This window comes from Rhinopithecus bieti, unplaced genomic scaffold, assembly GCF_001698545.2.
Source record: "Rhinopithecus bieti isolate Rb0 unplaced genomic scaffold, ASM169854v2 scaffold_4907, whole genome shotgun sequence".
Taxonomy (NCBI): Eukaryota; Metazoa; Chordata; class Mammalia; order Primates; family Cercopithecidae; genus Rhinopithecus; species Rhinopithecus bieti.
In genome coordinates this window covers 725405-752398 of record NW_016804501.1, presented here as the reverse complement: position 1 = coordinate 752398, position 26994 = coordinate 725405, and the positions used below count along the sequence as shown (strand labels likewise).

At 49.6% G+C, this 26994-nt stretch overlaps 1 protein-coding gene across 1 annotated transcript in view; it reads right to left on the bottom strand.

The window, feature by feature from the left end:
* Positions 1–26994, bottom strand: part of EP400 (E1A binding protein p400) — a 140473-nt gene that overhangs the window by 49740 nt on the left and 63739 nt on the right. The window contains 17 exon segments of the mRNA XM_017868826.1: positions 790–986; positions 2756–2925; positions 3011–3213; positions 4617–4888; positions 5364–5458; positions 7101–7259; positions 8861–9025; positions 11499–11741; positions 12605–12774; positions 14402–14568; positions 15057–15243; positions 18886–19022; positions 19136–19310; positions 19622–19791; positions 21159–21295; positions 25839–26016; positions 26415–26605. Coding sequence (XP_017724315.1) covers positions 790–986; positions 2756–2925; positions 3011–3213; positions 4617–4888; positions 5364–5458; positions 7101–7259; positions 8861–9025; positions 11499–11741; positions 12605–12774; positions 14402–14568; positions 15057–15243; positions 18886–19022; positions 19136–19310; positions 19622–19791; positions 21159–21295; positions 25839–26016; positions 26415–26605 — 3016 coding nt within the window.

Below are 26994 nucleotides of genomic sequence, written 5' to 3'. Positions count from 1 at the left end.
AACAGCAGAAACGTAAATTTGTCTGAAGGGAAACGAAACCNAAAAAAAAAAAAAAAAAAAAAAAAAGATAGTAATAGATTTTGGCTGGGCGCAGTGGCTCATGCCTGTAATCCCAGTACTTTGGGAGGCCGAGGCAGGCGGATCACAAGGTCAGGAGTTCGAGACCAGCCTGGCGAATACGGTGAAACCCATATCTACTAAAATACAAAATTAGCCAGTCGCAGTGGCGCACGCCTGTAGTCCCAGCTATTCAGGAGGCTAAGGCAGAAGAATCGCTTGTACCTGGGAGGCAGAGGTTGCGGTGAGCCAAGATCGTGCCACTGCACTGCCGCCTGAGCGACAGAGTAAGACTCCGTCTCAAAGAAAAAATCTATTTTAATTCTCTTTTCTTCTTTTCACAGGTGTTGACCATTCTTTCAGTAGCCATTTTACTCACAGAGAACTTTTAGCTCATAGTAAGTAAAACAACCCAAAATCTAAATCATACTTTTAAGACTGAGGTACTCTGGAGGGGCCACCACGTATAAAACTGAGCACAGCAGGGTGACTTGTGTGAGCAGCATCACTACCTTACAATTTCAAGCAAATGCTGAGTATAAATAAAAGGAATAGATAAAACAGCAGAAACGTAAATTTGTCTGAAGGGAAACGAAACCTAGTTTAAAATGAGATATCATGTACTGTCTTTAGTTTTTCCTTTTGTTTCTGCATTAGTGCTTCTTGCACCAATACCTCCTGCAAAGCTTCTCGTTGACTCCATTTCCACACGCCGTCCCCGCAGGCCCTCACCTGTATATGTGGATGTCTTTGCATCTCCCGATCCTATCGCACCACTCCTGAGCTTTGGCATCCATCACTGGATTCAGGTCATTGTCATAAAACACGACGGTGTCTGCCTCTACAAGGTTTATACCTGTGGTACGGCTGTGAGTGGAGAGAATGGCACAAAAAATCCGCCTGTCTCTGTTGAAACTCCTCATCAGTTCCTAAGACGAAACAAAACACTGGAGTTAGTATTCTTGGAAAATGTTGGGAAACCTTTGACACATTTCACCATTTATCAATTAGAAATTATCCCACAGCAGGCCAGGTGTGCTGGCTCACGCCTGTAATCCCAGCACTTTGGGAGGCCGAGGCGGGCGGATCACAAGGTCACGAGATAGACACTACCCTGGTTAACACGGTGAAACCCCGTCTCTACTAAAAATACAAAAAATTAGCCGGGCGTGGTGGTGGACCCCTGTACTCCCAGCTACTTGGAGGCTGAGGCAGGAGAATGGGGTGAACCCAGGAGGCAGAGCTTGCAGTGAGCCGAGATCACGCCACTGCACTCCAGCCTGGGCGACAGAGCGAGACTCTGTCTCAAAAAAAAAAAAAAAAAAAATTATCGCATAGCAAAACGGCTTGGATTGTATTCCATTCAACACAAGGCTCACGTTAGAGCAACACCAAGGTCCCCGCACTATATTATGGCTCTTCCATGCAGCCACCATCATCTTACACTCACCCATCTCCAACACCCTCATACCCACGGTTTAAATAACACCAGCCATGAGTGACAAGAAAAAGTTAGGTTCCACCTTGCATTTACTGTCAGCTCAACTTGTAGGCCCCAAAAGAAAACAGCGTCTTACTGGGGAGGGATATGTGCTTTCTCATCTATCCTCAGGCAATGCCAGGGCACTTTACAGGCAACAAAAAGCCCCTGGAGTAAGGCTGAGGAAGCAGGAAAAACAAAACCGCGAAGGACATTCCTCTAACCTCACTGAGGACCATGAAAGGAGATGACTTGAATACTTCTCTTCCGTAATTATTTCTGTGCCGGAAACGAAACCTAACCACTGAACAACGCTCTTCCTTCGAAGCATTCTGCCTGTAATCTGTCACGCTATTACCAAGAAAACCTGTTACATCACCTTTTGCTCTATTTGTTCTAGGCCTCTTCAGCGTGTGCATGAGCACGTGTGTGAGATAAAGCAGGTCGCGTGGCTTACAGGGCAGCATCTGGGGTACACTGGGCCATGCTACTAAAGCTGGCTCTGAAATGCTGCTGACAAGGGCCCAGCGCACCACATGGAATGCTGGGCACGGTTTCTGCTCATGAAGCTGCCGGGGCCCAGGGCCCAGGGACAACCCCTTATGCACTCACTCTTCCGCTGAACACTGACTTTGTTCCCAGCTGTGGATTACCACCACCGTTTCAACGACGACTCTGCAGACAGATCTCACGTGGTGTGTTTGCTGCTATGTAAGTAAAGGGTTCTAAATACATCACCACTAAGGTTCAAATCCATACTGCCAGGCTGCCTTCTAGAACTATACGAGTTTATGCCTCCACGGCAGGCTATGAGTGTCTGACTCACTGTGCCTGATGAATCCAAACAGCCTTGGCAAATCTAGTAAGTAAACGACGGGCGTATTATCTTAACTTGTATTTCCTTTAATTCTAAATTGGTTGGGACTGTTTTCATATTTTTACCCCGTAGTTACCTCTTGAAGTACACCAGTATTGTCTTAATGATGACTGCAGGTCACCAGTGTTTATTCTGAGACATCAAGACTGCATTTACCTAACAACATGGCTTTCAATAAAAAATATCAAAGGATGGATTGAGACTTAAGGAAGTTCAAAGGCTCATTAAGTCCTTCCCCTTTCACTTAGAAGGGCCATGAGACCACTGAATTTACACAGCACTCAGGCCTTAAACACCGGTGACTGACCCATCAGGGACAAGGTAAGCAACGTCCTTCTCACCTGCCGTTGCTCACTGCTGGCATTTTCATCGATTCTTACATAGGTGAGGTAATGGAAGTTCAAGAACATCTCTAAAATGTCCAACATCAGAATCATCTGTGATAAAATCAGCACCCGACGTCCTTCAGATTTCAACTTCTGAAGCAAGATCGCTAAAGCTTCCAACTTTCCTGGGAAACGAATCAAATCAAGAGTGTCTCATCATCCAGGGCCAGCCCAGCTCACACACGGGCCACACCACCACCTGCCCCATACCTGAATCGAACTGCACCAGCCTCAGCTCAGGGAACTGCAGCAGGCGCGGAGCCGTCGTCTGCCGCAGCTGCTGGAAGTAAGGCGCAGCGTGCTCTCTCAGGCCCTCCCTGAAGATCCTCATTCTGTGGCTGTACAAGGGTGGCGGCCGCGGCACCCGTAGGGACGGGGGTGCTGCCACCACCGGAGGAATCACAAAGCCAACCCTGAGGAGCAGAAAGCATGTTTTATCACCACCGGGAGCCACACCCTTCACCCAGCAAGGGGCTCCCAAAAGATGAGGCAGAGACCTCCGGCAGCCCAAGTCCCAGGAAACAGCAGGGCTCAACCCAGTCACATGGGGACGTGGCTGTTGGCACACGGGCAGGGGCCCAACGAGGCAGATCCTCACCAGTCCTGGCCAACCACCACCACCTTAGGGACTAATTCAGACAGTCCAGGGCTGATCGATCAATGGGGGTGGATTCCCCAGGCCGCAGGCACTAGTTCAGAGATGAGCCATTCTCTTTCCAGTGTCTTCAGCTGGAAAGTCTGGGACAAAGGTGTACTGTCTCGTGGATCCGAGAACTGTTATAGACTGTGCCACCAGGACGGGGGCCAGACTCAGGGTGAAGGAATCTTTAGGACAATGACAACATAGCAAAGATCACACAGCCAACCTGAGGCCCACCTTGCAACCTGTGGAGGTCACCTGCACCAGAAGGCCCTTGCTATGGACATCAGCTATGACTCACTCCCAACTCTATACAAACTGAATGAATGGTCAAATGTTCAATGAGGGAGGAGTACACAAAGACAAACCAGTACTCGAAAGAAAAACTCCAGGAGCACAAGGTCACTGACTTAGCCACTCCCAGACCAGGAGAAGCCAGAGGTGGCTTGTTCGGCCTTGGAGAAGCACTCCCAGTTTTCTTTTTTTCCATTAATTCTGCTTCCTGATCTGAAAGCACTGAAATAGGTAGATCCTGAAAACTGAGCTGAGCCAAGGCACAGGAAGAAGCCAGGTTCCCTTTGTAGACAGGATGCAACTGTGAGAAATACAACAGCTGCAAAGAAGGGAAGAAAACATAACTGAAGCAGAGCCCGGAGACCGGGTCCAAGCAGGGAGTGGAACTGCAAACAGGGTGACGCGCTCTACTGAAACCAAGCTCAGTGAGAGCGGCCAGGTGCCCACCGTGCCCACCAGAGCTCGGATTTGCTCTCCATTAACGCATGTTCTGAGCTCAACTCTGGCACGTGTTTCTCATCATGTAACGTTCACTCACTCATAAGGATCTTTTAATGCAGTCATTGTTTTGAAAGAATCAAATGGAGAAAGTCCTTAGCAACACAGTCATTTGTCCCCCGGCACAGTGTGAGCTCAGTGCTGTGGCTCTGCCCCAGGGCTGCCAACTTCCTTCAGAAGCCGTGCCTGGCACTGAGACCCAGATAATAAAACCATCTAATCCCAAAGCTGAAGACCTCAAAGTATAACTTCAAAACCGACTGCTAAGGGACAGCGTGGGGAGAAGCCAATGGGAATAAGATGAACATCCGCGAGACAAGAAGGGGCCTTGCTGGGGCGCAACGCAGCCAGAGAGCACCGAAAAGGCCACGAGGTCTGCAGTACCTGTCAATAACATCCTGCAGAGACTCTCGACACTGACAAAGCGTCAACATCAGCTCACTTGGACTTTCTGAGGATGAAGTGTAACTATGTGCTGGCCCGGCCTCCTTCTCACGACGGCCATCCAGGGACCCACGCCACTGTACCCTTCCGTGGCCAGGCAGGGCACAAATCCTTAGCAAGTCTCTGCCATAGACTGGAGCTTGAGAACAGCGCCGCTCGTTGACCAAATAAATCTGATCCAGGCGCTCTTTCAAGAGTCTGGTCTTCTCCTCCTTTATCAAAAAGTGATGAAAAACAGTTACTTGAGAAATAGAACGACAAGTTACCATCTTCACCAAACCCCCTGGAATTTCCCACGTATGGGATCCACTTCAACATCCAAGGTCTTGTGTTACAGGAAATAGAGACTGAAATGAAGCCAAGAGCTACAGGAAATAAAAATGGAAAAGAAGCAGAGAGCACAAGCATTCTCTTCTTTGCCAAGATGGGAAGTATTTCTCAAGACACAAGTGAGTAATTCCAATGCCCAGGAAGACTTGCAGAAGGACATAAAAAATACAAAAAAAGATTTCGGCAGTCATAAGTCCAGTTTCGTTTCTTGTATTAGGAAATTTGTGTTTTAAAATAAGAATTCAGTAACATAACTTGAGGATTCACAGGAGCCTTTAAATATCACAACCAAACACAACAAGCAGCTCTTAAAGCCACTTGTCCACATGCATCAGGGTCTCAAGCTCAGGTACTTACCTGGGTTGGCCCTCCAATGGGAGAAGCTGGTTTGGAGGCTGTTCCAGGTTCTCCCACAGCCAAGGCATTCACCGCCACGCGGCCCGGAACGCCAACTACAAATGTATAAAGGAAGAGGTGAAAAGGAACGCCAAGTTCGCAGGATTTCATCTGCCACCAGCATGCTCCATGGAACCTCGCCCTCCACCAGCACACTCCGCAGAAAGTCAATCTGCAACAGCATGTACCCAGTGCCTCATCCTCCACCAGCACGTGCCTGGAATGTGCACAGCTCAAACTTAAATGCTTTAGATCTGCCACGGAAGCATGTTGGCTCCCAGGCCATGACTGGAGCTGAATGGAGCCAGGAGTTTATCCCTTTCCTTTGGGAAGCACTCCAGAGCCACCCAGAAGCATCGCAGCATACATCCAAGGCCCTGGGTCCCCATCACCATCAGCATGTGGCCACCTCCTAGCCCAGGGGACAGCCTGATGACCGTGAGGCCTCTGCCCGCCATGAGCAGCCCAGCCCTGGCAGGACGTCCACCCAGTCCTCACGACTGCAACAGAGCAAGCCAGTGCCCGTTTCATATCCGTTCCCTGGAGCTGCTCCTGACATGACACCAGCTACCAGCCAGGGCCAACGAAAAAGGCAGAAGCCACGCCACTTAGTGCGGCAGACTTTCCTATAAATATGTGGTCAAAGAGGTGTCTGAGTGCTGAAAAGGGGCCCAGGGGTTAAGAGTCACCTTAGGGGAAAACAAGGGGAGAGAGGCTGAGGTTGTCAGAACTCAGCACTTGGGGGTAGGGGTGTCTGGGCTCAGACCCTCAGGGTCTAGGACTCCAGTTGGTACTGGGGTCTCTGAAGCTGAGGAGGGCTTCCACAGGACAGTGACTCATCAGCCCACAAAGAAGGGTGCAGCAGCTGGTTCTGGAATCCCCAAGATGCCTGGTTCTGGGGGTAGGGGCAAAACCTGGCGAGTGGAACTGTTGACCACGCTGGCATGCAGGACTGCTGCTGGGTGACGCTAACAGGACTGGAGAACAAGCCATGGCCCCTCCCCACTCCAGGCTCGCAGCCTCCTCTGATGCCTACCAGAGCCTAACAGGTTGGCAGTGGCCCACCCAACATCACTGCCCACTATGCAGAGGTGGGGCTGGAACTGAACGGACTCCACTCGGCCACCAGGACAAGGGCTCCATCCCAAGGAGAGAGCCTCACCCCTCTAGGCTCCCAGCTGCCTCCACGGGTCTTTGGGTTCCAGAAGACACACCACATCACGACAGAGCATGTCCAGGGAGACCCAGGGCCAAGGCAGGGGCAGAGTGAGGACTCAGAGGTGAAGCAGGTGGCGAGACAGGATGAGGAATGGCAGCTCGGGCCGGACAAAGAACCAGGCCCTGCATGGGTGGCCGCACGGTCCCACTCCCAGGGGAGACTGAGCACACTGAATGTGTTGGCGATATACAAACACGCAAGATTTCTCATGATTCCAAATTTCTTGTGAGAACACAAACAAAACAAAACCCTAAGGACAGTAGAGGCTGGTTATATCCAACCAATACCTTTGAAAGCACAGGAAAAAGAAAATAAATCAGGCTGACACTATGACACATCTATAGAAATCAGAGATGACTGCACACTAGACTGTGCTGTTCTGAGATACAGTCAAAGACACATGAATGCCTTCCACTCGCCTGAGATGGAAGAGAAGGAAGCTTCCAAGCCAAGTCTCCCTCCTGCTCAGAGCACCCTACCTTGTGGGGTCAAGGGTGCAGGGCTGGGACCGCCGGCCAGGGGCTTGCTTCCCAGGGCGCCGTGCACAGCGCCCGCCTGAGACACGGTCTGCATCACCACGGGGCCAGGGGCTCGAAGGTAGGGTTGCCCGGGGGCGGACACGATCTGGAGGACGCTGCCTGCAATCATAGGTCCGCTAGGTGTCAATAACAGGCACGTGTACATCACAGTCACACACTCCAGGCACTCCCAAACAGTACAAAATCAGTCGACAAACTGAAAATCAAATCTAAACAAACAAATCAATGCAAAGTTCAGTCACTGTGAGAAAAGTGGCAACCCGTCACCAACAGTGGATGGCGACACACTAAGAGACAAGGTCTCTTGCTCAATGTCAAGAAAAGGCCATCTACCCTCTGTCCCTTACGGAAGGTGTGGGACATACAGCCGCTGAGGACCTGCTGTGCTGTTCGAGGTACTGAGCTGGACATCCTCACTCCCAGATCACCATAGTCACTTCTGACAGCAGTCAAGGAGAATGAAGAAATGGAACAAAACCCTGTTTTTAGCCCAGATGCCTGTGGCTTTTCTGCTGCTTTTTAAGGAGGCTGCCACTTTGGATCTTGTATGACTACATCTTTCTGACTTCTTTTACTCTGGAGATAGCTTCCCATGTCATACTTGATGAAAACTGGCGGCCATCAGAGATGTTACCAATTGGCCCTGCCTCTGTGGGCCCAAAAAATGTTTTTTTTTTTTTTAAAAAAGGAAGTAAACCAAACTGAATCGTTTCTCTGTGGCAGGCCTTGTTCGGCGGAGATGTGTGTCTCTCTCCAAGGAGGTCAGTGGGCTCACCCGACTCATGACAAAACATTCCACCCTGACAAAATACCACAGGCAGCGATCATGAGGAAAGCACTGGGGAGGGCGGTCGCTGAGACTGCAGTCAGGGAAGGTGGGGGAAGGTGCCGCCGGGGCTGCTGTGTGGGGGTGGGAGGGAGGCAGCCCCTAAGGCTGCTGTCGAGGAAGGAGGGGGAAGGCGGCTGCCGGGGCTGCTGTGGGTGTTCCCTGAACCCTAAACTAAAACAGAGTGAGCTAACGATCCCACCACCAGGACAAGGCAACACTCAATTCCTCTCCCTCACTTTTTTTAAAGAGCAGTTACTATAGAAACACACCTGCTCTTCACCAAAGATGTGGGCTTTGGGTCTGGGAGTTAAAATTAAGTCTGTTGATAGAAGAAAATGATTTCTCAAACATAAAATTACTAATCCTGTGGTGTTTTGGGGAAAATTTATCTCACACCTGTATTAGAAAGCAGCAAATATTTCTGTTATTTATCTATTATTTAGAGATGGGGGCCTCACTCTGTGATCAGGCTGGAGTGCAGTGGCACGATCTCGGCTCACTGCAGTTTCAACCTGTGGGGCTCAGGTGATCTTCCCACCTCAGCCTCCCGAGCAGCCTGGACCACAGGAGAGCACCACCACACCTAGCCAAATATTTCTACTTTGATCTACAAAATACGAAACTCTCTTCAAAGGGCAGATGCTGGGAACGAACATGCCTGTTGTTTGTCTGAACGCGTCAAGCGCAGGCAGCCCAGTGGCTGATGAATGGCGTCTCGCTGGGCCGGTCCTCCGTGGACCATGAGACGCATCATTGGACACAGGGAAAAGCCTGAAGCGTAAATGCACAAAGCAGGCCTGCGGACAGCAGAGCTCATGGTGAGGCGCTTTTGTCAATTTCAGCGTCAGTGCTCTCTCTTCCTTATCCTTACCTTGCAGCTGCAGCGGCTGGCCCGCCGTGAGCTGCCGGAGCTGGCTGTGCGACAGGGTGAACTTGCTGCCCTGGAACTGCAGTGTCACCGGCGTCTCCGGCTGAGCCACACGGCTCTGTGGTCCTGCGATGGATGCCAGCTGAGCTATTTTCACTACCTCGCCACCTGTTGAAAAGGAGATGAAAAGGTGAATTCAGATCATTTTGGAAAAAATGTGGGTGTGTCATATTGACAATCATTTCTTGCATATAATGACCATCTATCATAAACTGAAGCACCACAGAAATGTTTATCAGGTAGTGTTTTCTACCACTTTTAAAATAATTATTTTCATTAAAAGAGAAAACAAAATGTCAGATTTTAATGGTTAACTTTACTTAACCATAATTGGTAGGAATTTTAGATATCAGATATTGATAATATTAAGGAAGCTATTAAGGAACATTTTACTTTTCTACCCAAACAATAAAAAAGCAGCAAACATCAAAAACAGCAGAAATCAGCTGCATGAAGTGGCTCATGACTGTAATCCCAGCACTTTGGGAGGCTGAGTTGGGTGGATCACATGAGGGGCAAGAGTTCGAGACCAGCCTGGAAACAGGGTGAAAACCCATCTCTACTAGAAATGCAAAAAAAAAAAAAAAAAAAATTTAGCTGAGGCATGGTGGCGGGCGCCTGTAATCTGAGCTACACAGGAGGCTGAAGCAGAAGAATCGCTTGAACCCGGGAGGCAGAGGTTGCAGTGAGCTGAGATTGGGCCATTAGCACTCCAGCCTGGGCAACAAGAGTGAAACTCCACCTCAAAAAAAAAAAAAAAAAAGCAGAAATTTATTTGTAACACACTTGGAAACTCACACATGAACCTAAACTTTAGAGAACTTTACAAATGTGGAAAGTACCTGTCCAATTTAGCTCACAAAGAGAGACTGTATCTTCACAAATATAAAAAATAACTAGCTTCAATTACACCCATAACTCTCCAAAATCTAGGAATGTATTTTTATTTATTTTGTGAGAGACAGGGTCTGGCTATCAACTAAGCTGGAGTGTGGTAGCAGGATTATAGCTCACTGCAGCCTCAAACTCCTGGGTTCAAGCGATCTTCCCACCTCAGCCTCCCAGGTAGCTGGGACTACAGGTGTGAGCTACAGCATCTATAAGATCTAGCAATGCCTCTAAATACATAAATAAATCACATACATAAAAAAATCTTTAAGATATAAAACTTCATACTAATTTGAATTAGACGGTAAAAGTCAATCTATAACATTTACTGTTTTTTAAAAAAAAGTAAAACTTAGCGTTGCTTAAAACACTTTTTTTGAAAAAATATAACTCAGACGTGGTCATATGCCCCCAACTCAAAAAAGTATTACCTTCCGGCTACAACTGAACAACAGGTTTAAAGATTTATTTCCCAATGGTTGATACTTGAGTCTAAATGTTCTTCCCAAGAAAATCCATGCCAGAATTATTAGTGATATGATAAAAAGAATAGTTAGTAAGAGACTAGAAAAACGTCTAGAGGTATCTTGCCCACAGAATAACTGCGAACAAGGAGGGAAAATGGAAACAGAAGACAGAGATTTGTGCATAGAAGTGTCAATGTCCCAACAATCCTCCTTGCTCCATACACAGGTGAGAATCGACCCACAGGAAAAGCAGTTTTGCTCACTTTACAGATCTCCCAAAGAACAGCTCCTCTGGCAACCACCACCATGACTTTCATCCCACGCAAGACAGTGTCTAGTTTGATAAAGATGTAACATATGCAACTGCTTTCTCCCTTAGGGCAATTAACTAGGACAATTCCTCTTTATTTTTGGGCAATGGGAGAGAGAGAGACTTGTAAGGAAAGACAATTAGTTTGAACTCAGTGTCTCTCTGCATCACTCCCTCTCCCATCTCCATCTTTCCAGGAAGGCCTCCACACGATCTGGCTACACCAACGAAAGAAGCAGTTGAGGTGGCACTGGAGAAACAACATAATACTTTAAGTCAGGATAATTTCCACCACAGAATGAATAGGGTACATGTAAGGTCTGAAAACATACTAATCCCACTGGACACAGCAAAATGTTCTGTATTTAAAAAATTAATAACTGTGTTTTTTAAGTCATTAAATTGTTACAAGTTATCTTGATTGAGCAATTATTCATCCCAAGTTTAAGTTTGGTAACAGGCGAGAGATTAAAAAGAGCTAATGTTTTTTAGGAACCTAAAGCTCGTTCACATGACTGGCAAGGAAGCGACCTTAACAAAAGCAGTCGCTGTCACTCTAGGAGCATCTGCTCCCCAAGAGTGCACCTGTGTAGCTGGTGGAACAAGGCCAGGGCTAACACTGGGAAGTGCCGACAACAGCACCAAAGCAGTGAGCGAGCACAGCAGGAAAGCAGAGCTGGATGGCGGGGTCAGGAGAGAGAGCACAGACAGGAGAAGGCCGGACGCGGCCTCCGCAGAGGCGCTCCCTGCTAGACTCATGCCGGAGGTGGCTGCACTGGTGAGAGGCAGCGCTGGGCATGGGGCTGGGGAAAGACACAGGAGTGGACAGCAAGGCTCCTCCTACATCCCCGTGTTCTTAACACAACTCCTCTGGGGTAGAGAGATGGCAGAAACCTGGAAAGGTGAGGCCACTTACTAGGCAAGCGGGCCTGGGCCTGCGAGGTGAGCACCAGCCTCTGAGGCAGCGCGCTCTGCCCGGCCGCGTGCGAGGGGGCCTGGGGCTGGGGCGGGGGCTGGCCTGGGGTGGAGGCCTGTGCTGTGGTCTGGGCCCGCAGTTTCGCAGGATGGGCCGGGCTAGCGGCTGTGCTGGAGGCCGAGGCGGGCTGGTGTCGTGGAGCACTGGCGGAAGCCTGAGAGGTCTGAAACGGGGCTGCTGCTGCTGCAATCGATAAGGTTTGTTTGTGCAAAGCTGTTAGAGGTTCTTAATAAAATACAATATTTTAAACCGAATTTTAAAGAAATAAAATAAACATTTCACACTGTCTCTCAAATGAGAAGCCCCCTCTTAAGGAAAAAAAAGGAGGGGCCACATAGTTTACAGAGTGAGAGAAACGTAATTTTACATGCTGCTAATTATCTTCACTTTGAGCTACAGTACTCTACGCGGTACATTTCTCAGAGTAAACAGAGACTGTTAGAAGTCAGCCCAACCAAACATTAGTATCAATTAGAAACTATTTCCTAAACACACAAAAAAAACATCAACAGAGCTTCCACTCATATTTCTATAGAGAACGCTGGCAACAATGCAGGTCTCTGCATTTATTTTTAGCTCAGAAAACCCGATGGACATGGTGTGGAGGGCCCCTTTGGCCACGTGGTGAACTACTACTTTTAACTATTTTGATGACCTTTTCTACTCTATCCTTCCTCAAAAGAATAATCAAGTTCAAGTGACAGCACAAAATACAATATGAGCAGACGTTCTCAGGAGTCTCCTAGACGACTGCACGCATGCGCCTCTTGTCAACAGAAACAGCCTGCCCAGTGGCTGTCAGTATCAGATCAACACTTATTAACCTAAGAGTGAAATTTCTTCAATAGGGAAAACATCCATTACCAGCCATCAAAAAGTCTAAAACTCATCAAGAACTCAACAAGGCACCTTCAGAGAGCCAGCAGGTGGTGTCTATTCCCACTCAGGGACGATTACCGCGTCCAGAGGCGCAAGAAGAAAGTGCCATGAACTTGTCCCACAAAAACCTCCGTAAGGCGGAGAGCAGACAACTACATGACGTCTACCTTTTGCCTCCGGATTGGCAGAGAATGTGGCGATTGGCGGCCGTCCTCGAAGCGGGCCCTGTGGAGCAGCCGAGGCCGTGGTGGGGGCTGCCGTCCGGGGCGGGTGAGCGCTGGGGAAAGCCACGGTGCGACCCTCGGGCTTCTGGCCGTACTGCACAGGCTGAAACAACCTAGATGCCCGTTGGTCCAGGCAAGAAGACACAGAGCATCAGACCACAGAGAGAACAGCCACCTCAAGGAGCCGGGGCTCACCGCTGCCCACAGGAAGCCAGCTTAGGGGCCACCACCCAGAGTGCAGTTTACAGAGGGAAGGGAAAGACGCCTAAGTAGTGTCCTAGGGAAGCTCCCCCCGAGCCCGGTAGCAGTGGCTAACAAGACTTAAGTACACCAAAGTGGTATGTTACATCCGCCCAGATATCTGGGAGTACAAGGATGAAAGCTGTTTTAACTTTCACAACCGTATCAATGTAGATTAGAAAACAATGCATCTATTATAGCACAAGGGCTAAGGGGAGTGAGGAGAAACATCAACTTGACAAAAGTCTGATCAAGTGGCCGTACAAGTGATGGTTCACTGTTGCCTCAAACTCCTGGCTTCAAGCAATCCTCTTGCCTTAGTCTCTAAGTAGCTAGGAATACGGGTGTGCACCACCACGCCCGGATTGTATGATTTATTTTGGAGAGATAGGGTCTCACTATGTTGCCCAGGCTGGTCTCCAACTCCTGGGCTCAAGCGATCCTGCCACCTTGGCTTCCGAAAGCATTGGGATTACAGGCGTGAGCCACGGTTGCCCACTTTAAGCTGGGAACTATACTGGCCATTTTCAAAACTCCTATATAATGTAACAGGCAGAGATGACCATCAAAAGTCATTTTTAGGCTAGGCGTGTGGTCTCACACCTGTAATTCTAGCACTTTGGGGGACTGAGGCAGGAGGATTCCTTGAGCCCAAGAGTTCAAGACCAGCCTGGCAACAGAGTGAGACCCCTGTCTCTATTAAAAACTTTTATAAACTTTTTTGTAAAAAGCCATTTTAAACAGACTAGCACCCACTAGAATGGGTGCTGTTCATTTAACTGAGGGCTGCAGGCTCCCTGAGGAGCAGCCTGCTGGGTCGTGGCTCCTCAAGCTAAGCAGAAACCTCTGGTACTGACGAGGGGAGGGTGATCCACTCAAAGTCCCAGTGAAGCCAAGTACAGAAGTGCCAACAAGAAAGACCTGTCTGCAGAACTGGCCCCTTCATCTCCAAATGCCTCTATCCTTTCCTTTCCTTTTTAACCCAAGCATAGGATTTTGGATATTTCCAATTGCTAGATTTAGACTATGAGTCATTTATATCTTGTTTTAATCATCTAACGTGTCTGTCCCTCCCAGCGTCACGACACCGGCAAAAGCATCACTTCAGAATCATTCACATGTCACTTGTAAGACAATGACATCACGGTGGGGGTGGAGCCCTCTGCCTGCCACACTCACGACACGTGTGGTCTGGCCACACCAGCCTCCACCACAGGAGGCACCAGGTTAAATGCAGCCCTGACACCCACCCTACCCTAAAACTGCCAGGAAGACGATCAAGGAGGTTGCTGCTCAGGGAGGCAAGTAGTTGTACTGCACCACACAGCCTAAAAGGCATCTGCACAGCCACGCGTACCACAGCCAAGGACATCAGCAAGGTCCCAAGAGCAGCAGATAACCCAACTACATTAGCAGCCTTTCTTTCACCATGCATAGACCTGGGTCAGCTGCGGGGACCCTGGGAGCCGACCCTCCCTGCTGCCTCTGGGTCGCACGCACCTGCTGGCCTTCAGCTTTGCTGCTGCTGGTCGGGCTGCTGGGGCTGCTGAAATGGAGATTTCCTCCATGAGTTTCCGTGGTATCTTTTTCTTAGACAGCAATTCTGCCTCGTGACGAGTGATTTTATTTTCTAAGCTGATGAGATCAAACATAGAAAGATCTGTTTCCTAGAAAGAAAAAGAAAAAAAGTCTTGCTGCATGAAGTGGCATAAAAAGCACCTAAGAATCAAAACTGATTTCTATGGCAGGGCCCTAACGTGGGCATCCAGACGCACCCTAATGGCCCCTCGGCAAGCAGACCCTCCTCCACGCCAATACACAGGTGCTGTCATGCCCTTGGTGAAGTTCTACAGATGCACCATGCATGCTCAGCTATTTCTCACAGTCCACAATCCACACAACGCCAAGAAACCCTGCCCTCTGCATCTTTCCACTCTGTGGGCCTGTCTCCCTCGGGTAAACTTCCGGAGGTGGAACACTCCGCCAAGGGGTGGCAAGCCATCAGTGCTGCTAGACAGTGCCATGTATCGCAGAGCTGCAATTGCAATTGCAGAAGAAGAGCTGGTTGAGAACCCATTTCCAAGAATGGTTTTATCTATAATGTGCCTGGAAAAGACATCCAACAGTGATTCCGCTTTCTGGATCCTCCACTTACCCTCCAGAAATCTCTCTCCAGTGCCTTCAGAATTAGAGATGCGGACGGATATTCCAGCGGCCCCGCCACGTAGGAAGAGCCTGGGTGCCGGGGTTCGACAAGCCCAGGGTGATTGCAGATGCGCTGCAGCCGCACAAGGATGCTCAGGACGTTGACAAAGTGCCCGCTCTTCAAGGCCTCCTGAGTGCTGCCCGTGGAGAAAGAAGCATGAAGCATTCAATCCAAATGGCACATGGACATATTCCTACCCTCACGATCAACTGTCTCAACTCCACAAAGGTGGGCAGAAGCAGATTTTTCTAGGTCCGTGTACTGAGTTAGACAGAGTGGCCATTCAAGTCCACGTCCCAGGCAGGGCCTTCTGCACTCGCTCGCCATCCCCGTTTATTTAGAGTGGCACCACCCCACCAGAGCTGACCAGAGACACCCACTCCAGTTCATTCTCCATTCACAATCACAGCCAGTGCTCTCAAAGAGACGTGGGGGCAACCGAGGGGCAAAAGCAAAGTGAGGGGCAGGGTGAGCGCAGCAGAGCAAAGCCCCTCACACACACGCTTGGCAGCTCTGACGCCTAGTCCTGCACTGGTCCTGCAGGCAGTGCGCAGGGGTAGACGAGGGCCCAGGTCCATGTCCTGTGCGTCTTACCACCCAGTGAAGGGGGCAGACAGAAGGACCTACAATGCACCCTGGGACCAGGGCTGGGCGGGAAATGGGACCGTGGTAGGGAGTAGCCCTCTGGCGTGAGCACAAAGCACCAGGCGGCCTGAGGGAGGAAACCAGGGTGACAGTGACAATAGGTAACTTGTCTGGAGAGAGATTCAGGAAGGAGATGGCAGACTCATGGGAAGAGAAGGGAGGAGAGAGCAATGGCAAATTTCCAACCCAAACAACTGGGTTGATGGTGGTGCACACCCTAAAACAGGAACACCAGGGAGAGAGCCAGGCTTGGGAAAACACAAGCTGAGTTCTGCCATCCTGGATGTGAGGACCTCAAGGGTCAGCTCAAGCGCAGGTGACAGAAACCACCATGACAGCAGCACAGAACCCAACCAGGGCCGGCACGGAGGCTCACGCCTGCAATCCCAGCACTTTGGGAGGCCAAGGTTGACAACAGCACACACCACTGAACCCAACCAGGGCCAGCGTGGTGGCTCGCCTGCAATCCCAGCACTTTGGGAGGCCAAGGTGGGCGGATCACTAGAGGTCAGGGGTTCGAGACCAGCATGGCCAACATAGTAAAACCCCGTCTCTACTAAAAATGCAAAAAAAAATTAGCCAGGTGTGGTGGCGCAGGCCTGTAATCCCAGCAACTCGAGAGGCTGAGGCAGGAGAATCACTTGAACCTGGGAGGCAGAGGTTGCAGTGAGCTCAGATCGTGCCACTGAACTTCAGCCTAGGTAACAAGAGTGAGACTCCATCTCAAGAAAAATTCAAAACAAAACCAAAAACCCAAGCAGGAGGGCTCCACGGGGGAGCCGATGCCTGGAGTCCTGAGTCCCCACACAGCTAGGCGTTGGCGCATGAGAAGCACATTGCATAGGGGCTGAGCAATGAGTGGAGACGGAAAAATGGAGACAAGTATCGGGAGAGCTCCTGTAAGCCTGGCTCTGGAGAGCAGCAGTGGGAAGGAAAAAGAGGCCAGGGAAGGACTTACATGCACAAGGGCCGGGCACAGCACATGCTTCAAAAAGAACGGCTGAGAAGATGGATGATTCCGGAGAAGGGATGGGACTTAAAGCCCACATGGAGGGGCTGATAACAGAAAGGCAACTCGCCCTGGCTAACAGGAACCAGGAGAGGCCAGCACAAGTGCAGGGTGGTCTGGGCAGGTAGGGAGTCTGGTCTGGCAGCTCTGGAGCTCACGGTACAGAAACACGGGTGCCGCCCTCACAGCAGCGGGTGTGGCACGGTCCCTGCAAGAGGGAGGAGCTGACCAGGACAGGATGCTCCTGGACCACCTGAGGATCCCGTCGAGCACCGGACAGCGCCCCAAACACTTGATTACCAGGTGCTCTAGGGGGGCGAGGCGTGCGCACACCTAATGCACTACAGCCTGATTTCACAGGCTCAGAAAGAAAGAGGAAAACGTGCATGAGAAGTCCGAGTGCCCTCCTGCCATTCCGCCCGGGGAGCAGATGCCACACAGCCAGCCTGAGACCAGCAGAAGAAGACATGCTTTCCCGCTACAGGTCCCAGGGCCACCAGCCTCTCACACCTCAGATGACACTGCAACCCTGAAGGCAAACAACCATGTTGCGTGGGCACAACCCCAGAAGGGCAATGGGTCAGACTCCCTGAGATGGTCCCTGTACACAGGGCGTGGTCAACGTGACTTCCCTGACATGCTGGCGCCCAAACCCTGCATACGCTGTGAGTCCTCTCCACTCAAACGACAACTAGTGTATTACCAAAGTTGACATAGGCTGATTTCAGTATTCTACTGAAAAATCTGACACCAGAGCTTCAGCAACGTGGCAAAGCGTTTTCTGTCTACGCATACAAAGTTTCTACAATGCCTGGAGAGTCTCGCCACTAACGGCGTGGAGTGAGGTGCTGCTCCGCTGCCCCGCCTCTTGGAGAAAGGATGGTTGTACTGTGTCATTTGTGAAGGACTGAGAAATTCCACAGTCATCATGCACACTTACCTTCCCTCCTGAAATCTTCACTCACCAGGTTTAAGCTGCATTCACAGTCACCCTCCTCTAGAGGGTGCCCAGGCGCCACGTACACATGCACAGAACCCTGGCAAGCCCCTGAGTGCATGCCCTCGGGCTGCAGAGCAGAGGATGAGGCACAGAGAGGGAGACCCAGGACAAGGGGTGGGGGGTGTGTGTGTGTGGCTAACATGGCCTCACCCCTAGTCTCCGCAAACCACAGTCTGCTGTGCCCATGGCCATGGAGTGCACTCACACGATCGCCTGGCATCTGCTCCCGCCACAGCACCTCACCAGGGTCCCCATGTCGTCTCCCCACAAGGAGGGGAGCACATGAGCACATGGCTGGTGGAGGAGTGGGGTCGCTGATCCAGTGTGTCTGACTGTGGCCTGTGAGGGCACTGAGGTGGCACAGGGTAGGGGTAACCCTGCAGCACTGCCTCATAGCCACACCCCCAGCAGAGACTGAGTTGTGATGACTAAGCACAGATAAATTTCAAATACTCCAAAACTTGATTTCCAGGGTTTTTTGTGTTTCTTTCATCTAAACTCAGAAAACTGGGAAGCCAGACAGACCAAAACCATGCACATCTGACGACCTCAGAGGATCAAGGGGGGCCCCACACTGTGTCAACTCGAGGGGCACAGCTTCTGGCACCAGCGTGTCCCTGCCAGAGGCACAGCAGCCAGCCATCACATGGTGTGCGTTGCATGGCGCATTCCACCCCATGCAACACCCCACTCATTGCGCCGCAGAGAGCAGCGTGCCACCTGAGACCAGCAGAAGACCCAACTGACCCAAGTTCTGGGGCCTCCAGGCTGGCTGTGGGAAGGCGAGCTGCTCAATCATCGTCTCTCCCAGATGAATGGAAACTAAAATTCACAGAATTCTCTGGACAACACAGAGAGCAGCACCAGGACACCACCCTACACGTGGGCAACTACACAGGAGTGGGGCTTCTGAGACAGGAAGTACAGCAGGGCCAGCATGAGCCTGAAACAGCTGGAAACACCTGAGGCCGCAGAGTCTGCTGCCCCCAAGAGGGCACCTCGGCCTCCAGCTCCAGAGGCCCAATCCTTACAGAAAGGAGCTTTCTGCTGAGGCCACAGAAAGGGCCTCTGTCCCTCACAGGCAGGGACAGCAAAGGGGGCACATGCCCAGAGTCCACACTCACCCGGGTTGTAGGATAACATCCTCGTATAAGGCTTTTTGTCGGTTAGAAAGGCGACACTTCAAAACATGCTCATATTTCTTTGTCAGTTGCTTTTCCACATCTCTCTTAGTTCTCCTCAAAATAAATGGCTGTGTCACCTGAAAATAAAAAACTGTTTACTGTTTTCTTTCCAAAAATGCTGCTGTAACACGTTTACAATGAGGCATACACATGTTTAATCACTGAGCTGAAATGGCAGAGCCCAACCTACCCTGTGTAACCTTATGACCACCTTATGGTAGTAATCTTGGCTCTCTTCACTGGGGGCCCTCAGAGGGGAGCTCAGGTAGGGTCTGGAGATCCCTGGGACCAGGAAGTGCACCATGGTCCAGAGCTCCAGGAAGGTATTGTGCAGTGGCGAGTCGATCAGAAGCAGGCGCTGTTGGCTGCAAACAGGACAAGAGACAACACTGGAATTCTACAGCCACGGGGCTGGATGCAGCAGCGTCTTCACTGACAATGTGTGAGAAAAGGGACAGTTATTTGACACTGTGAATGTCAACGTGCGCATGACTGAAAAGGGGGGCTGCATTGACCCAGCTCTGGGGCTTTCTGGCCCACATGCTGGGATGAAGATGAAAAGCAATTCTCTAGCTCAAAGGCCATTTTTTGTGTCTGCAATTACGCAGATTTCTTCAAGAGAACCTTTTACATCAATAGCAAAGAACACTCAATGACAAGCACGTAACACACAGACCTCTGCAGGGTGAAAACCGCTTCCCAGTGCCTCTCGGTCATGCCTTTCACACGCTGCATCTCATCAATGACCAGACACTTCCAGCGCACTCGTGTGAAGGCGGTGAAGCCCCGGAAGAACTGCGTGTAGGACGTGATGCAGACGTGGAAGCTGTTGGGTTCGGCCCACTCCTGCAGCACAGAGAGGATGGCTCAGTGCCTTCGCACTCCACTGTCTTCCAAAACCACCTTGAGGACACACGCTTCCCAAAGCTCTCCACCCAGTGACTCCGTTCCCACCTATAATTCTACTCGCTTTTTTAAATAACTTGCTATTACCGCACAGAAAATGGCTGCGTTTATGTTTTTATCTCTTCCTCTAGGGGTCTAAAGCAGTTTCGTTGACAAATTAAGAAGCTATTCTGCAGGCGCTGACAATTACCATTTGGAAAATACTGAGATTATAGCAGAGGATCCTGAAGCAGGGCGAGCTCTTCTAGTATCTAATCAAAACAAGGGGAAGTGTGCTCAGAAAAATAAGAGATGTCAACATCTGTATTGCAACTGACTGCATTATACGCTTTCTCAAAACAAACTAAAAGCCAGACACAGTACTATGGCTTGAATGTGTTCCCTCCAAAATTCATGTTGAAATCTAACGCCCATGGTGGTAGTATTAAGAAGTGGACACTTCCCTGCTCTCAAGGATGAACTTGTGCAGTATGAAAGGGCTGGAGGGAACCAGCTTGGAGCCTTTTGCCCTTCCATCCCTTCCGCCATGTGCCCTCCAAAACATGCAGCAGCAAGGCCCTATCTGGGATGCGGAAACCAGGCCCTCACCAGACACTAAATCTGCTGGCATCTGTATCTTGGACTTCACAGCCTCCAGAACTGTGAGAAATAAATGTCTATACTTACAAATTACCCAGTCTGTGATATTTTGTAATAACACCAAAAACAGACTAAAATAGTAAAAAAGAAAATACTACTGAAAGCTCACTTTTTCAGTAAACACTACTCAACACAATGTCGTCTAATGGTCCAAAATGTTCTACTCAATGGAAAACTGTGATGAATCTACCTTTAGTGACCTAGTACTAGAAACTATAGGGCAGAGAAAAATTTTTAGTAAGTTAAAATTTGTTCCAGAAACGTTATCTATTAGGCATGTTGTGCAAATGTTTCTATGGGTTTTAAATTCAGATCTGGCGGCACCCAGCTTCTCCTCTGTGCCTGTGGAAGTCAGCAGGGCCTCCAGGGAAAAGTGCCGCACTGCCCCAGAGAAGACCATTTCCGGAGGAAACTGTCCCACTTTCTGGGCAATGACACTGAGCTCTGTGCACACCTGGGCCTGCGAGTGTGGGGCCCTTCTCGCAGGGAACGGCCAGGCCGAGGCGGTATTGTCTATGCTTTCAAGGGGAACAACATAAAGTTTTGTTAACTCATGAATGAGTGATTTTTAATAATTACATTAGTAAGCATGTCTTCACATTTTTTAATGTGTCTTTTATAAAAATTAAGATGGCTTTCTGTTTAGCTTTATGTTTAAAACAAAATACCTGTCTCTTTGCTTTGAGTTCTCTGTGGCTGCCAATATATGAGAGGATTTTGAGCCCGGGACACCAACGTTTCAATTCAAGCTCCCACTTGATTATGTTACAACTTCTCACAACAACAAGATGGGGGCCCCAATTACCTACAAAGGAAAAACAGAATTTTCCACGTCAAAGTATCTGTCACGTCCAAGCACCTAGCACTGTGTCTGACCAGAGATGCTTCCTCAGTATGAGTACGTGCGACATGAACCACCACACGACTGAGGCAGACTTGGGGGAAACAAGTGCATTCGTCTGGAGCCAGCACACCGCCCAGAAGCTGCTCCTTGGCCCCAGGGTGCTGCTGCACACGCAACAAGCCTGGCTCAGAGGAGGCCTCAGCAGACACACGTTGAATGAGCGGCCTCAAGAACACCCTGGTGTTCATTCAAACCGCCGTGAGCTCCTCCAAGAGTCCGGGGGAACGAGCAACACTTAGAAAGCAGACTCGCAGACGAAGAGAGCCCCAGACCCTGCTCAAGTCCTTCCCACAAGCCAGGCGACCATGCAGCAGGCGTCTAAATTGTGTTTTGTCAGCCAAGGGTTTGTGCCCATCACTGCTTCCCAAGCTTTAGTTAGGGCACATCCAAACCATCCTAAAATACATTGTTTCAAATTTCCTTCTTCAGAAAACTATGATTTTTTTTTTTAAGATGGAGTTTTGCTCTTGTCACCCAGGCTGGAGTCCAACGGCACAATCTCGGCTCACTGCAACCTCTGCCTCCCAGGTTCAAGCGATTCTCCTACCTCAGCCTCCTGTGTAACTGGGATTGGAAGCGCACACCACCATGCCCAGCTAAATTTTTGTATTTTTAGTAGAGATGGGGTGTCACCATGTTGGCCAGGCTGGTCTCAAACTCCTGACCTCAGGTGACCCGCCTGCCTTGCCCTCCCAAGAGTCACTGAGCCTGGCGAGAAAACTAAGGTTTTTAAAGATTATTAGAAGAATACATATGAATTTCAACTTCTGTGCTATAAATGAAACATAAACCAAGTTACAAGACAGACTTAGTAGACTAACAAGTATTTACAACACATCCATCTATAGCCATTACTGCTAATATGCAAAGCATTCCTGCTGATCCTGGAAAAGAACCACCCAATAGAAAAATAAATAAAGAATATGAACAGAAATGTCACAAAGAAAAAAATATAACAGGACAATAAACTCTTTAAAAGACACAACCGGCTGGGCGCGGATGCTCACGCCTGTAATCACAGCACTTTTGGAGGCTGAGGCAGGCAGATCACGAGGTCAGGAATTCAAGACCAGCATGACAAATATGGTGAAACCCCGTCTCTACTAAAAATACAAAAATTAGCTGCGTGTGGCGGTGTGCGCCTGTAATCCCAAATACTCAGGAGGCTGAGGCAGGAGATTCGCTTGAACCTGGGAGGCGGAGGTTGCAGTGAGCTGAGATCATGCCACTGCAATTCATCCAGCCTGGGCAACAAAGCAAAACTCCACCTCAAAAAAAAAAAAAAAAAAGAAAAAGACACAACCCAAGGAGTAAGTAAACACAAATCAAATCCAGATGGTATTTTAAACCCCAGTGAAAAGCAAGATTAAAAAAAAAAGAAGAAGAAAAGAAAAGCTGGCTAGGCACAGTGGCTCACAGCTGTAATCTCTGTAATCCCAGCACTTTGGGAAGCCAAGACAATCTCTGTAATCCCAACACTTTGGGAAGCCAAGACAGGAGGATCTTTTGAGGCCAGGAGTTCGAGACCAGCCTGGATAACATAGTAAGACCTCACTCTTCAAAAAAAAAAAAAAAAAATTAGCCAGGCACGGTGGCTCACGCCTGTAATTCCAACACTTTGGGAGGCTGAGACGGGCGGATCACGAGGTCAGGAGATCGAGACCATCCTGGCTAACACAGTGAAACCCCGTCTCTACTAAAAATACAAAAAATTAGCCGGGCGTGGTGGCGGTGCCTGTAGTCCCAGCTACTTGGGAGGTTGAGGCAGGAGAATGGCATAACCCGGAAGGAGGAGCTTGCAGTGAGCTGAGATCCGGCCACTGCACTCCAGCCTGGGCGACAGAGGGAGACTCCATCTCAAAAAAAAAAATTAAAATTAAAAAAAAAAAAAAATTAGCCAGGTATGGTGGCATATACCTGTACTCCCAGCTACTTGGGAAGCTGAGGCAGGAGGATCAATCACTTGAGCCCAGGAGGCTGAGGCTTCAGTGAGCCAGGATCACACCACTGCTCTCTAGCCTGGGCAGACACCTGTACCAGCACCTGCACTGATGCAGACCACACACTAAGGCAAAGCCACATCAGCTCCAGTGCTTGCTAGGCCTCTATCGTGGTTGACCCCAATCTTTCTATACTCATCCCCCACCGTCCCCTCACACCCTCTTGCCCTCACACTGGCCTCAGTGCTGTTCCTGGATGTCAGCTGCACTTGCAGCCCCCACCCCCAGTGCCCCATCTCCCTGAGACCTTGCTCCAGCTGGCCAGGATCCTGTCACTATGCTGGGTCATCAGTCCATTTCAAGGTTCATCTGTACCAGTGTGGGGTTCCTGAAAGCAGGGCTGCACCCTCAGGACCTAGAAAAGTGCCTGGGGTCTGTGACAGCCATCACGTAAGGAGCAGATGAATGAATGCTGAATGATTCACTCATCTGTTCAACTGACAAAATACAATCCCCTAGTTTTAGAAGCACAGGCTACTTTCAGGCTGGGCATAATGGCTCATGCCTGTAATCCCACCACTTTGGGCAGCCAAGGCACGATTGCTTGAGCCCAGGAGTTCAAGACCAACCTGGCAACATGGCAAAACCCTATCTCTATCAAAACTACAAAAATTAGCCAGTTTTTTGTTCAGTCACAGCGATCTTCCCACCTGAGCCTCCTAAGGAGGGCTCAGGTGAGAGGATGACTTGCGTCTGGGAAGTCAGGGCTGCAGTGAGCCCTGATCATGCCACTCCAATCCAGCCTGGGCAACAGTGCCTTAAAAAAAAAAAAAAAGAGCCAGGCATGGTGGCTCATGCCTGTAATCCCAGCACTCCGGGAGGCTGAGATGGGTGGATCACTTGAGCTCAGGAGTTCCAGACCAGCCTGGGCAACATGAAACCCTGTCTCTACCAAAAATTTTTAAAAAATTAGCCAGGCATGGTGGCAAGTGCTTGTAGTCCCAGCTACTTGTGAGGCTGAGGCAGGAGAATCACTTGAACCCAGAAAGCGGAGGCTGCAGTGAGCCGAGATCACACCATTACACCCCAGCCTGGGCAACGAGAGTGAAACTCCATCTCAAAAAAAAAAAAGAACCCTCTCCGGAGGTGAAGGGACCCTCAGCCCTGCCTCTCTCTCCTTAAACTACTTGGACTGAGACCCTCACTGCAATTCCACTGTGTTCCATTTCTTTTCACACAGCCTTCAGTAAGAGCACCCATGGGGTCATCACTTCCCTAAGCTGACCCTCCTAATTTAAACATGTCCAACTTTTTTTTTGAGACGGAGTCTCGCTCTGTCGCCCAGGCTGGAGCGCAGTGGCCGGATCTCAGCTCACTGCAAGCTCCGTCTCCCGGGTTCACGCCATTCTCCTGCCTCAGCCTCCCGAGTAGCTGGGACTACAGGCGCCCGCCACCTCGCCCGGCTAGTTTTTTGTATTTTTTAGTAGAGATGGGGTTCCACGGTGTTAGCCGGGATGGTCTCGATCTCCTGACCTCGTGATCCGCCCGTCTCGGCCTCCCAAAGTGCTGGGATTACAGGCTTGAGCCAGCGCACCCGGCCTATCTTTACTTTCAAAGCTCAAATGTGAAGACGAGGCCACGTCCCCTCTTCTCTGCAGGAATAGCAAAGCCTGCTTTAAGTCTGGAACATACAGTGGGAACCACATTCCAAGATGTTTACTGAACACTTCTCTTACAAGAGCAAGAACAGTGAAACCTTGTCCTGTGTTAGAGACACAAGTCACACCTTCTTCTGCAGCTAGGCACAGAGCAGGAGACTAAGGTGGGCACCTGACCTAAAAGCCAAGAGAGGAAGCGGAGTGAACAGGGAGCTGCCTCTAAAGACTGGAAAGGAGGCCAGAGGGCCTACACAAGCTGTGTGCCAGTCAGAAGTGTCAAGAGGGTGAAGAACCAGGTGGGGCTGCCATGCAGAGGCTGAGCCCACACAGGGTACCCAGGCCCGTTCCCTAAGGAACCCAAGCAGTGGATCGGAAACGCTGCCCCACTGACAGGTGAAATCCAGCAAGAGGGACAAGGGGAGGCGTGCACATAGTAACACAAAAAGGATACAGTGAGCCAGGATGCGTGCCACAAACCACCCCACGCAGCTGAGAGCCCAACAGCGGGGTTCATGCCAGTCTAGAAGCAGCAAGGGAAGTGGACCACCTGCTCTGCTGCCCACACACCGCACGGTGACCTGACCCTGGAGTCACAAGGTTCAGTCATAGCCTGATGAGTCTCTGCATTGTATTAGATTTTCACTAATAGTTACTGGATGTTAACTGTGAACTAGTTTTTTACTCATTCATAGAATGAATACTTCTGAGCCCTCAATTTGCTCAGGTCAAAGGACAGAAGCAAAGAAGTAGATAAGACGGCCAAGTCCCCACACTCCCATCAAACACACTGGCCTATGGGTAAGTCTTAGCAAATAGGTATTATTCAAAAAACTAGCAAACTCTTACCTTCGTTACAAGCTAGGTGGGCAAAAAAAGCAATGATCTGCACTGTTTTACCCAGTCCAGCTTCATCTGCCAATATGCCATTGAGATTCTTCCTGTAGAGCTTGGCCAGCCAGTCCAGGCCAATCTTCTGATAATCTCTGAGAGCCCCGTACAATAGAGGCGGAGCATTAAACTTGACCTGCAGCGATGAACAGATCAAAGAGTGGCTGCTGGTCAAAACAATCACCCAAACTTTTTCTAAAAACTGAAACCAACAGTCACACTATAAACCGATTAGAAAGCCACAAAAATGATCTACAGAAAACAGGAAGAGGAAGAATTGCTTCTTTTGGAGACCAAGTCTCACTATGTCACCCAAGCTGGTGTTCAACACCTGAACATCTGGGCTGAAGCAATCCTCCTGCCTCATCCTCCTGAGTAGCTGGGACTATAGGCACATGAAGAATTGCTTTTTCTGACAACTCTGCAGTTGGGATAGAGCACTTCACTGGGAAGAGGAAAAGCTTTTCTCATGACTAAGCTATGTGCTCTGTCTCTCAAAGGCCCATCCTACACTTGAAAAGCTCAGCGCCTCACCGAGGTTGTGACCCGAGCACTGCCCTTGGGCAGGATGGCTTCAGCCACCGCAGTGACGTCCGCAATGTCCTTGGCATTTGGCTTCCCGACATTCATCCTCTCGGCAGCTTTGAACTGATCCATGATGAAAAGTGAGTCAATGAGAACCAAGTCCTTGCGACTCTCCCTGTCGCCTGGACAGTCATCCACATCTGTAACAACAATAAAACAGAGAAGTGGGGGCTGCTGAGAGGGCTTTATACATCTAAACTTTTTTAAAACAGGAAAAAGTTTATAGATTCCAACTACTTCAAATACAGAATTAGGCAATAACTTTTTATTTGTAATTCAAAATATCTAACAATGCTATCTGGATAAATGGGTGAGAATTCTTATGAAACTATCAAACCAAGGACCATTCCGGAAAGCCCTCCAAGAGTATAATTTGCCCCAAATAGTCTGGTATTTTGGAAAATGTCTCCATAGCAATCAGGAGCTGGTATCACAGAGAGATACATGTAGGTGTTTCAGGGTTTAGGGATCTTCCCTCTATCACCAAGAAACAAAAAAGCAGAATGCTTTCCCAAATGTGGGAAACCGG